The following is a 12721-nucleotide window of genomic DNA, read 5'->3' as shown; positions in this document are numbered from 1 at the left end:
TCAAATGACCAAAAGATACACTGACCCCTTTTGTTTGATTTCGGAATAATATTGCATTTATAACAAAACGATATCTTTGTGACAATTTTTTTAAGCAAACCATGTTATCAGTTAAATTTTCAATATAAAAAAATTTAAAATAGAAAGAAATTTGAACAGAAGTTTTTTTCTAAAATTGTATTTTTGTTTAGTCAGATAAATGTTAAATAACATTTTGGATTTTATATTTATAATTTTCTATTTGTGTAATGTTGGTTAAAAATGTAAAATTAATAAAACAAGTTTTTATTTCTATTTAGGCTGCCTAAGAGGGCGGGCTCTTGGGCACCCGACTTAATTTAAGTCTGACTGGTTGGCCGGGCACACTCATCACTTCTGCATTCAAGGATTACTGGTGTCATGACAAGGAAAATATAATATCTCACTAAAAGATGTATTAAGGGAAAAAGAAAGGGTCAACTTTGTAACTATGTGTCACTACAATACATTGGTTACATATTAACAAAGCTAACATGAGGCCCCACGGTGGTTCACTGGAATGGGAGCGTGACTGGCAGCCACAGCTGGCCAATCAGACGTAAGTTGATTTGGGAGCTTATAGACCGCCCTCTCAGGCAGCACAAGACAAAAATAGAAATAAAACTCTCAGATTTTCTGTTTTTCCATTTTTCTATCCAACCATGTCCACATTTTTGTAATTTCCGAAAATTTTCGTTAATATATATTAACGAAATATATATATATATATATATATATATATATATATATATATATATATATATATATATATATATATATATATATTTGTTTTTTAATCTGACGAACAATGCAATTAAAAAAAATGAATTCAATTTTCCATTTTTTTTTTTATTTAGAAAACTGAACTGTCAAGATGGTTACACTGACCCATGCTCTCCCTTAAGTCGCTGATATGAAGCTACAAATACGAAACGCGCTTCGTTGTCGTTCTCTGTTTTGACTCATGTATGTGTGGCTGCGTATGTCGCCTCCTTTCCTTCACTAGTTTACCTCATTCCCCACCACTGCTCACCTTCATCGCCGGCAGCAGAATGGCAGCGGCGGCCCCAAACCCGGAGGACTCCGCCAGGAGCAGCAGTAGCAGTAGTAGCGGCACCAGCACGCCCAGCGTCCTTGCCGGAGAAGGGGACGCGGAAGAGGCCGAGGACTTTACCTCCTCCTCCCACTGCTCGGAGCTGTCTCGGCGGCAGAACGAGCAGAGGAAGCAGGGCTTGTTCTGCGACGTGACGCTGGCCTTCAGCAGCGGGGCGGCTAGTGGGAGCGTCCAAAGCTGTGAGTTTTCAGCCCACAGGTCTGTCCTGGCTGCGGCCACCGATTATTTCACGCCCCTGCTTGGAGGACAGTTCTCCGAGTCCTTGTCTGGACGGGTAGAGATGAAGGAATGGAGCTCAGAACTGGGGCCGGACCCGGATACGGTGGAGAGTGTCATCCAGTATATGTACACTGGAGAAATACGCGTTAGCACCTGCAATGTACATGAAGTACTGGAGCTTGCTGACAGGTATGGTCTGTAACATTTCCGTTTTTGTGTCAGTGAGATTTTAAAAGCATGAGGCCTCCTGTGACTGCCTAAAAGTATTGTTTTGTGCTCTGCTTGCAGAAAACAAGACTGGCCTGGCCCCTACCAGTTAAAACAGAATAGTAGTCGATTATCTATAGTTACAAGAACTGCTCATTCTATCCCTATACTGTATTTTCTCTGTTGGCTCTATTAGGTTCCTCCTGGTGCAGCTGAAGGATTTCTGTGGTGAGTTCCTTAAGAAGAAACTGAGCCTGACCAACTGTGTGGCGGTGCACAGTCTAGCCCATATGTACACCTTGGACCAGCTGGCTCTACGGGCCGCAGACATGATCCGTCGCAACTTCCACAAGGTTATCCAGGATGACGAGTTTTATACGCTGCCCTTTCACCTGGTTCGTGACTGGCTGTCTGATGCAGAGATCACAGTGGATTCTGAAGAGGTGCTCTTTGAGGCTGTGGTCAAGTGGGTGCAGAAGAACCCAGAGGAGCGAAGCCGCTACTTTGAGGAGCTGTTCCGTCTCCTGAGGCTGCCACAGATAAAGCCCACCTACCTGACCAGGGTGGTGAAAACCGAGCAGCTGGTGTCCGCAAATGAGGCCTGCCTCCGGCTGGTGTCGGAGGCAGTAGAGGGCCACGCTATCCGCTTTGAGAACCTCAAGTCAACTGATATGGAGTTCTGGTCTTCCCACATGGCCTCCTTTCAGCCGCGCTTTGGCCAGAACATGGACGTTATCATGGTAGTAGGCGGTGTGTCAGAGGGGGGGGACTACCTGAGTGAGTGTGTGGGCTACTTCATTTACGAGGACCGTTGGGTCAACCTGCCGCACATCCACAACCACCTGGACGGCCATGCTATCGCTGCCACAGAGTCTCACGTCTACGTAGCCGGTTCTATGGAACCAGGCTTTGCTAAAACGGTGGAACGTTATAATCCTAATCGCAACACTTGGGAACAGGTGAGCAACCTGACCACACGCAAGCACTCTTTTGGCCTCACCTGTATTAAGGATATATTGTACAGCATTGGTGGCCATGGAAACTTCAGTCCAGGTTTTAAAGACGTCAGTATATATGAGCCTGAGCAGGACAAGTGGCACAATCTGGAATCTGCACCCAAAATCCTGCGGGATGTGAAGGCAGTGAGTGTGGAGGACCGCTATGTGTACGTCACGGCACGCACACCTGTCGATACAGATAATGATGATGGATTGAAGACGGTGACCACTCGCTATGACACAGAGAGCCGCCAGTGGCAAGATGTTGACTCCCTGCCCCTTATTGACAACTATTGCATCTTCCAGATGGCTGTAGCCTCTACTAACTTCTACCACACGGCCTCCTGCTGCCCCAAGAGCTACACAGAGCGGGATGAGGTTGCCAAGCTAAAGATCAGTGTGCGCATCTCTGATGAGATCCTGGAGAGCCTACCACCAGAGGTTACCAGCATCGAGGGTGCTGCCATCTGCCACTTCGATGAGGATGTCTTCATCATCGGAGGCTGGAAGAACAGTGATGATGTGGACAAGCAGTACCGCAAGGAGGCTTATCGCTACTGTGCTGAGAGGAAACGCTGGATGTTGCTGCCACCCATGCCTCAGCCTCGCTGCCGAGCCACCGCCTGCCATGTCCGCATCCCCTACCGTTTCCTGTATGGCTGCCAGCGCTACCCCATGCCCCAGAACCTGGCCCGCCAGCGAGATCGCATGCAGCAGATGCAGCAGCTTCACCGGCGCACGCTCACCTTACGCCGGCAGCTCCAGTCACAGATAGAGTGCTGAGCAAGTCGGTGCTTAATCCAAGAACTACACGGCTCTGTCCGAGGATACACTGCAGGCATCCATTCCATTGCAGCCATCTTCAACCCTAACCCTCTTGTTGCCCTCATACTGGATTTCATTAAAATGAACTCTGTGCCATCAGCTCTCATGCTGTTCTGTTAATGGCTGATATGTCGAAAGCCATGAAATGTGTGGACTGGTGTCTGGTGGTCTGTGAGGAGGGATAAGGGAATGTAAACATGTGAATAAGAGTGTTATATAGCAGCCAACAACAGAATATCCTTTTGTCAAGTATGTTGGTATAGATGCTGTTTATCTGTTTGTATATAAATAGTATAAATCTGTATATGTAAACATTTATATGGATATTTTACATTCCTTTATTGTATGCCTCTACTGGGGAGGCTACAGTATGTGACATTACCAGTAACTGCATTCCTACATTCAATCCAACTCGCTTATTGAAGTCTCATTCCATTTTAACACTGTGACAATCTCTTCATGCAAGTAGAACATCAGTCAAAATGTCTTAACTCTAACTGATATCGTAATCGCTATATTAGAATGGCTCTGCTTGTTATTGTGCAGCCTAAACAACTAAATTTAAATTAATTCAGAACGGCTGTGAATCTTAAAATCCTGTAGACTAGTTTACTTCTAGATTGCAGTTTCCCTTCAAAAGAATATATTTAATTATTTATTTTTGTGTTGCTCATCTAACACTTGAAAAATAGTACTTTTTCTCCAGGTTTCTGGCGAGTTGAAATTATGCGAGAACTGTGATGTTGAAAAGATGTGATAAGATGTAATAACATGATTCCTCTGAGTTATCTCAACATTTGGCCAAATGCATTTAGCTCCACTCACTGACAATGGCTCAATCATTCCATTCTTTTGCACTCTGGCAGTCTCTTGCTTAGTATATTTCCATACATTCAACAAAAATACATTGAAAATATATGTGGGAGTTAGGGAGTGTGTATGATTTGTGTTTGCAGATCAGAGCTTTTCTACAACTGCACCTTTTGACATCTTATTGTTTGTAAAGTCTTACAGAAGCTTAGGGATATAAATTGCCACTGCACTTTGACTTTGCTTATTTAATTTGTTCATATCAAACAAGGTGATTGTATTTTGGAAATGCTTTGTTTCATCCAGCAAGTCAGTAAGTTCTCATCTTCTTTGAAAAAACACGTTATCATTATTTGCAGATTTATTTCCAACATTAAATGTCTTGTTAAACGTTATTGTACTTAACTTCCAGCTGGGTTTATATTACAGATCTGCTATGTTGTTCTGTGGTCTCCTCTCTCCCTGTTAAGAGACTTAGAAATGAGATGAAAAGGAATCTGACGTATAGGCAAAACAAACAGGATTGTTTGTAAGAATGTGTTGTGACTGACATTCAGAAATTCCCGCTGTCCATGCAGCACCTATTAAGTTATAAAGGTTACAGAGCGCAGACATTACAGTCATTTCCACTTTATGACCAACATAAATATCACTGCAAATATTAAGTGGAATAAGCTATGTAATTTGCTTTGCATGTGATAGCCTGACATAACCTTATATTGGATGTAAGAAATGCTAATGTCATCACTTACAATTAAAGTTGTTTTGTAAAACAAATGGTTATTTCTGTGTTGGACTTCACTAGTTAAAGGAGTTACTACCCACAAATCTTGATGTAATCTGCATCTACTATAAGACTGTTGAATTAGTGTTAACTGCTTAGTCTCACAGTTCTAGTTGTTACAATAAGAAGCTACAAAGTTAAATGTCATTCTCCAGTGGTTAGAAAACTATGGCGACCACACTGTAATGTAATCAGTGGTATTGGCTTTCATGAAAAATATAACTTTTGTTTTTGTTTTATTCATTTTAAATGTATAGCTACATTCACCTCGCAGAGAAACCCTGGTGGAGAGCATAGACTGTATAAAATAGAGAAACGGGTGGGAACCTTCTATCAGTGCCTTTGCCTTGGGGGGAAGATTACATACAATCCCACCAGGGATAATAGAAGTTGTGGTGTTGCCTTCACGTGTTTATCATAGGCTCGATATCAGGCGTAAAGAAATGTTTAGTCGCTTTAGGCCACATGACATCTATTTTCACTTGTTTCATATTTTGAGTAGACGGTTTCCATCCATGGTCTCGAGTAGACGTCACATGGGATAATCATTAAAAATAAACGGAACTGTCTATCGTTACCACTTCGTTTTGTCACGTTAAAAAAGTCCCGACACTTTCGACAGTACCGGAAGGCAGCATCACTGCTCTAGCAGATGATTTTGTTGTCCCTGTAACGTCAACGGCGACTGACAACAGATGATTATACGCCTTTATTAACTTTTAACTGAGCGGCAACCAATTTCAAGGAAATGGTAATCATATTTCTTTCAAATTAAAGTTGTTAGCGGGATGCCAAGCACCACAATTAAATCACACTACAACTACAAACTTGCATACTAGCTAGTTACCTAGGTTAGCTAAACGTACCTATAGCTATCTTAACGTTAGCTTCACCACTAATGGCTAAGATTAGCTAGCTAGCTAACGTTAACGCTGTATCGTCTCAGTAAATTGCAACAAACTATACAGATTATTAATATTATAACTATAACTATCCAGCAGGACTAACGTTACTGTTTGATGTCCGAAGGGACAATGCGTTTTGCATGTCTAAGATATGGTGTATTACCCACTTTTTCTCTAAGTTGCATTGACACAGCATATTTTCAATGCTAAGATTCCAGAGTTGTCCAACCCCTCAGTGTGTATGAGGGACCCTCAGAGGGTACAGGAGATCCTACAGTCCATGGTGAAGGCTGGCTCCAACACCGTGCAGGTATACGACATCCAGATCTACGAAAGGTTTCAGTGTCACTATAGTATTTGCAGTATTTGTATATGAACAATATGTGTGAGTGATGTTTTATTATTTTTTATTTTTCATCCAGGTGATCTCAGATTTTGACATGACCCTGACAAGATTTGCATACAATGGCAAAAGGTGCCCTACGTGTCACAGTAAGTCCACTAAACTGTAGTTTGTGGTTTTCAGCTAAACGTTGTTGTCATTTTGTCTGTGTATTTTATTTTCAGATATCCTTGACAACAGCAATCTCATCTCCAATGACTGCAAAATAGAGGTAGGAATGAGACTTTATTGCCAAAGCAGGTTTTTCATTGGTAGGAGTATTGCCACTAAGACAATTTCCAATGTCTTTTTTTCCACACGTAAGCCACAGCAGAGACATCATAATGCGTGTTAAACTTTTTAGCTCTTACAAGTGCGATACGCGTTTATATGCTTTTATTTGCAAAGTTTTAGAAATGTTTATGTTCCGATTTTAAGCAGGAGACTACCTATAAACATTCACAATATTTCATTTCATTTGGTGGATCATTTATTTATCCATTCATTCTGTCAATCATTTAGTCTGTCTGCCCTGTAGTGTGCAATCATAGACTGTTAATATTAATGGACAAAGCATCCGGTTCTGCGAAGTGCTGCAAATGCGGAAGTGCCTTAAACCTGCATTCTATCTGAGTTCCAGCAGGGGGCGACACGTGCGGTTGCAAAAGGAGGTCGGTTTCTGTAGAAGTCTATGAGAAAGTGACCCACTTCTCACTTGGTTTATTACCTCAGTAAACATTTTCATAATGAGTTTATGGTCTCAATCGCTAGTTTAAAGTCTTCTGCAACACAGAATGATGTTCATTTTTTGAATTATGGTCTCGTTGATTTTAAAATCGGCGATGAAGCAGGGGGTGTTTTAGGGCGTGGGTATGATGTGATTGCCAGTGAAAGTGTTTAACGTAACGTAGAGTGTAAGGGCTCCTCCCTCACTCCTCCCTCTCATCTAAAATCCTCACATCCGCAACCAGGATGGCTGCGCCCGTAACGGCAAATTCGATAACGTCACACATGCGCTGTCCATTAATATAGTCTGTGTGTGCAATACGAAGAATTAAAACATACACACAGATTGAACATTGATCTGTGACTTGGATCTATTCAGTAGTAGCAGAAATGTGAAGAGTGCTTGTTATAGTCTTCATGCTATTAAATCTTTTTCCTCAGTACATTTTTGTATGTTTTTATAGGGCATTTATTTCCATAAAACCACATATTGCTCAAGTATTATTTGCAGGAAAATATTACAAATTTCAAGATACTGTCTGGAATGTGTTAGTATTGTAACCATAGACAGAAACACATCATCCCCAAACCCCTAGGATATAATCTGACAAGTTGTAAACTGAAGATCATCCCCCACTCTAATTGGGTGAAATGCAGCCATTTTGTAGATGTTTACAAGCCAGTTGGTTTACTGAGTATTATCCTGTCTCCGTCAGCTGAAGGAACTGCTCACATACTACCCTATAGAGATCGACTCTTCACGGTCAATAGAAGAAAAGCTGCCCCTTATGGTGGAGTGGTGAGTATCTAATAAAGGTTTTAGTAAAAATACGATATTGTGTACTTTAATGTGTTCATAAACTGTGCTGCACTTATATCTCACAGGTGGACTAAAGCTCATGAACTGCTGGTACAGCAGAAGATTAGGAAAGACCTGCTGGCCATGGTGGTGCAGGAGTCTGATGCCATGCTGAGGTCAGAAGACTACAACATTTATTTAATACTATGCTTTTTTAAGTCTTATTTCTCATTTTTTATGACATACTGTATTATGATTGATTTGACAATTTGGTGACATACTATACAATTTTCATATAATGAATTGTGACATTTTTAATGTAATTTTCTTTTGACATTTTATGGCATACAATATTTTGACTTATATATATATATACACACACACACACACACACACAGTGGCACTCATAAGTTTATGAACCCATGCTAAAGTTGACTAAAAAGAGGAATAATAAAAAAAATCATCTTTTGGAAATTGATCTTAATCCCTTAATTAAATAAATGAGGAAAACTCCAACCTTTAAGGACACCAATTTTCTTTGTGAATGAATAATGTATCATAAATAAATAAATGTTCTTCCTTAAAATACAGGGGGCATAAGTAAGTACATCCCTATGTTAAATTCCCATAGAGGCAGGCAGATTTTTATTTTTAAAGGCCAGTTATTTCATGGATCCAGGATACTATGTATCCTGATAAAGTTCCCTTGGCATTTGGAATTAAAATAGCTCCACATCATCACATACCCTTCACCATACCTAGAGATTGGCGTGGTTTTATTTCAGTTAGCCTAATAGCTGGTTTGATTTGCATTGAGAGATGATTTTATGGAAAGTACCCCATGCCATTATCTAGGTATGGTGAACGGTATGTGATGATGTGGGTCTATTTTAATTCCAAAGGCCAAGGGAACTTTATCAGGATACATAGTATCCTGGATACATGAAATAACTGGCCTTTAAAAATAAACATCTGCCTGCCTCTATGGGAATTTAACATAGGGGTGTACTCACTTATGCCCCCTGTATTTTAAGGAAGAACATTTATTTATTCACGATATATTATTCATTCACAAAGAAAATTGGTGTCCTTAAAGGTTGGATTTTTCCTCATTTTTTTAATTAAGGCATTAAGATCAGTTTCCAAAAGATGATTTTTTTATTCCTCTTTTTAGTCAACTTTAGCATGGGTTCATAAACTGCACACTGTACATATGGCATATACTATACTTGACTTTTTTAATCACATTTTTTAGGACATACTATACTATGGCTTATGCCCATTACCAATATTTATGGCATACTATATTATAAAAAATATATATATACTGTGAATTTTTATGATATATTTTGTGACATTTGTGACTTTTTATGACACAGTTATGGCATACTATATTATTAGTTTTTTTATGGCATACTATACTATGATGTTTTCTATGACATACTATATTACAAAAAAATACTGTGACATTTTTGTGATATTTTTTAACAGAGAGGGCTACAAGCTCCTCTTTGACCACCTGTATGAGCACAGCATCCCTCTGCTCATCTTCTCTGCTGGAATAGGAGACATCCTGGAAGAGGTTATTCGCCAGGCTGGAGTCTTCCACCCCAACGTCAAAGTCTTCTCTAACTACATGGATTTTGATGAGTCTGTGAGTAGCCACACCACAAACTATGATTTGATCTCCACACCAGGCATTGAACTGATGTATGTGAATCTTGATCTGCTGGTACAGGGAGAGTTGAGGGCTTTCAAGGGAGAGCTGATCCACATCTACAACAAAAGGGAAGGTGCGCTGCTCAACACTGGCCATTTCCAGGAGCTGCGGACGCGGCCTAATGTGCTACTGCTGGGAGACTCTCTGGGAGATCTGACCATGGCTGACGGGGTGCACGATATGGAAAACATTCTCAAGATCGGGTTCCTCAATGACAAGGTCAATACAATCTCACACTCTCATGGTCTTTACAATGTCTCCATACCGTTAACTAGTTTATGACACTTACCATTAACCTGTTTACATTCATGACATTGTGTACAATTCTTTTGCACCTAACTAATCATTTTTATTGTTTATAATTGTTTATTTGCACTCTTTCCTACTTTGTACTTTTTCTGCTGGACAATAATATTTAGTACCTGCTGCCCTGAGATGAATGTCAGAACTCAAATACATTCACATCTACCCTCTAAGATTATAGTACACTCCCAATATTTACCATGTTAAATAGTCATATTCTGACATTTTAATACACTACTCATCTGTTTTTGTTTTTTTTCTCAGGTGGAGGAGAGGAAGCAATCTTACTTGGACTCATATGACATTGTGTTGTTAAAAGATGAGACCTTGGAAGTCCCTAATGCTATAATGCTCTACCTTACTGGCAATAATTGAACTGAGAATTAAGAACACCATTGGCCATTTGGTATTGAACACCCCAGTGCCATCAGTTGAGGAAGCCCCTGCTCAGGAAGTGCCAGTTGAAGGCATATTTACAACCAACTAAGAATGTTTCATGATAATTTATTATTTTAAAAAACTATTCACAAGTCCAGTTGACAGCCACAGTTCACGTACACCACGTCACCCTTTTATACCCTTTTTTGTTCATTGGCCTTCCTCTCATGTTTATGGTTAAACTGCTTTTGGGCCATACTGTATGTGATGAAAGCCATATTTGCAACATCAACCTACTGTGCAGCATGTAAAGAGTGTGTGGATATGGGTGTTTTCTTAATTTGTTTATTTGGGGAAGAGATAAGATAAGATTTGTCTTCACATAGGATGTAATGATAAAGGGAAAGAAAAACGCAAAACATAAATGACAGTACTTGACTTGGTATCTGGTTTGAAACTGATTTCGAGCCTCCTACAATAAAGCTCCTTTCCCGCTAATTTCCCGCTAAAAACTGAAAAGTTTTTTAAAAGATATAATGTTTTCTTACTTTGTCAAGTCTTCCAAGTTTTTGGCCATATTGTCAAGCTTACAGTACATGTTGTATTTTTTATGAAAACTATTGTTTTTGTTGTGTTACACCACTGTGCTAGGTGCTGAACTATGACACCTACACCTGTGTTTAAGAGTAAAATAAATGGGTAAACAAAAATTTAAAAAAAAAGTCTACCATACTTAAAAAGTATTGTAGAGGTAACTGAGAGGTCGAATTAATGGTAAGAACTAACTACTACCTGTGTTACAGTATTATAGTAACAGGATTTTCAGATTTCTGTTGGTATTTTACATTATTTCACCTTCACAGTCATTTTAACATTATGGTTTTGAAATTTTTTTTGATACTTTCTGCACTGCAACAAACAAAAATTCATAAAACTCAACTACATATTAACACAACTACAGGTTAATAATACAATATCCAAAATAAAAATGTGTGCCATGTACAGTCATTCATGAATCTTTTTGGCTTCTTTTGTCAGAACTTATTACCTCATGTTCCAACTTGTCTGAAATGAAATTATGATAAAATAACCAAGTTTCTGATGATTGTTATAGAATACTAGCATAGTATGTCGAAAAAGTTATAGAATAGTATATCGGAAAAAAAGAAATAGCGTATGTCGAAAAAAGTGATAAAAAAGTCATAGTATAGTATATCGAAAAAAGTCATAAGTATAGTATGTCGAAAAATGTCATAGTATAAGTATAGTATGTCAAAAAAGTGAAAGTATAGTATATCGAAAAAAGTGATAAAGTCATAGTATAGTATGTTGCAAAAGTGATAAAAAAGTGAAAATATAGCATGTTAAAAAAAGCGATAAAAAAGTGATAGTATAGTATGTTAAAAAAAGCGATAAAAAAGTGATAGTATAGTAGGCTGAAAAAGTGATTAAAAAGTAATAGTATAGTATGTTGAAAAAAGTGAAGAAAAAGTCATAGTATAGTAGGTCAAATAAAGTGATACAAAAGTCATGGTATGTCGAAAAAGTGAAAAAAAGTCAAAGCATAGTATGTCAGAAAAAGTGATTAAAAAGTCAAAGCATAGTATGTCAGAAAAAGTGATTAAAAAGTCAAAGTATAGTATGTCGAAAAAAGTGATAAAAAAAGTCATAGTATAATATGTCGAAAAAAGTCATTGTATAGTATGTTGAAAAAGTGATAAAAAGTCATAGTATAGTATGTCAAAAAAAGTCATAGTATAGTATATCGAAAAAAATCATGGTATAGTATGTCGAAAAAAGTGATAAAAAAGTCATATTATAGTATGTCGAAAAAGGTCATGGTATAGTATGTCGAATAAAGTGATAAAAAAGTAATAGTATAGTACGTCAAAAAAGTGATAATTTAGTATGTCAAAAAACTGATACAAATGTCACAGTATAGTTGTCTAAAAAAGTCATAGTATAGTATGTCGAAAAAAGTGAAGAGAAAGTGATAGTATAGTATGTTGAAAAAAGTGATAAAAAAAGTCATAGTATAGTATGTAAAAAAAAAGTCATAGTAGAGTACTATACTATGACTTTTTTTTGACATGTCAAATAAAGTGATACAAAAGTCATAGTATAGTTGTCAAAAAAAGTGATAATTTAGTATGTCAAAAAACTGAGAAAAATGTCACAGTATAGTATGTCGAAAAAAGTGAAGAAAAAGTCATAGTATAGTATGTCAAAAAAAGTAATAGTATAGTATGTGTTGCGGTTTGGACATTTCTGTTATGGTTTCTGTATTTTGCCTTGTGTTTTGTGCTTTTCTGTTGCTTCCTTGTTTTCTGTAGGTTCCCTGTTTTTGTTGGTTATTCTGTATTGTGTACGTTTTGGTTAATCCCTGTGTTCTGTTCTCTCTTGGGTTGTGTCAAGTTTCTGTGTTTAGTTGATGTCATGTTTTCTGTCTGTTGTTCCTGTTTCCTGTTTTATTTTGATAGTCTGTTTTCTGTCTTGTCATGTCTAGTTTTACTCTCTGTGTTTCCCGCCTTTG

General features: G+C 38.4%; 2 protein-coding genes across 3 annotated transcripts; both read left to right on the top strand.

Annotated features, from left to right (window-relative positions):
• The first annotated feature begins 945 nt into the window (after positions 1 to 945).
• Positions 946 to 4974, top strand: LOC116059566 (kelch-like protein 11). The gene is made up of 2 exons (XM_031312741.2): positions 946 to 1540; positions 1755 to 4974. The coding sequence occupies exons 1-2, from the start codon at positions 987 to 989 to the stop codon at positions 3337 to 3339; spliced, it is 2139 nt and encodes a 712-aa protein (XP_031168601.2). The 5' UTR covers positions 946 to 986; the 3' UTR covers positions 3340 to 4974.
• A 548-nt stretch (positions 4975 to 5522) lies between these two features.
• LOC116059660 (cytosolic 5'-nucleotidase 3) lies at positions 5523 to 11204 on the top strand. Of its 2 annotated transcripts, XR_004896260.1 has the most exons (10): positions 5523 to 5726; positions 6092 to 6190; positions 6303 to 6372; positions 6448 to 6494; positions 7705 to 7787; positions 7874 to 7963; positions 9279 to 9441; positions 9526 to 9726; positions 10075 to 10241; positions 10341 to 11204. XR_004896260.1 is itself a non-coding variant. In XM_031312890.2 (9 exons), the coding sequence occupies exons 1-9, from the start codon at positions 5724 to 5726 to the stop codon at positions 10183 to 10185; spliced, it is 867 nt and encodes a 288-aa protein (XP_031168750.2). In that variant the 5' UTR covers positions 5523 to 5723; the 3' UTR covers positions 10186 to 11204. The 2 variants fall into 2 exon arrangements, 1 of the variants encoding a protein (XP_031168750.2); XM_031312890.2 differs by having other exon boundaries at positions 10075 to 11204.
• Positions 11205 to 12721: the final 1517 nt, after the last annotated feature.

The sequence above is a fragment of the Sander lucioperca genome, chromosome 21, assembly GCF_008315115.2.
Source record: "Sander lucioperca isolate FBNREF2018 chromosome 21, SLUC_FBN_1.2, whole genome shotgun sequence".
Taxonomy (NCBI): domain Eukaryota; kingdom Metazoa; phylum Chordata; class Actinopteri; order Perciformes; family Percidae; genus Sander; species Sander lucioperca.
The sequence above is the reverse complement of the archived record's forward strand: the minus strand, read 5'-3'. Positions and strand labels throughout refer to the sequence as shown.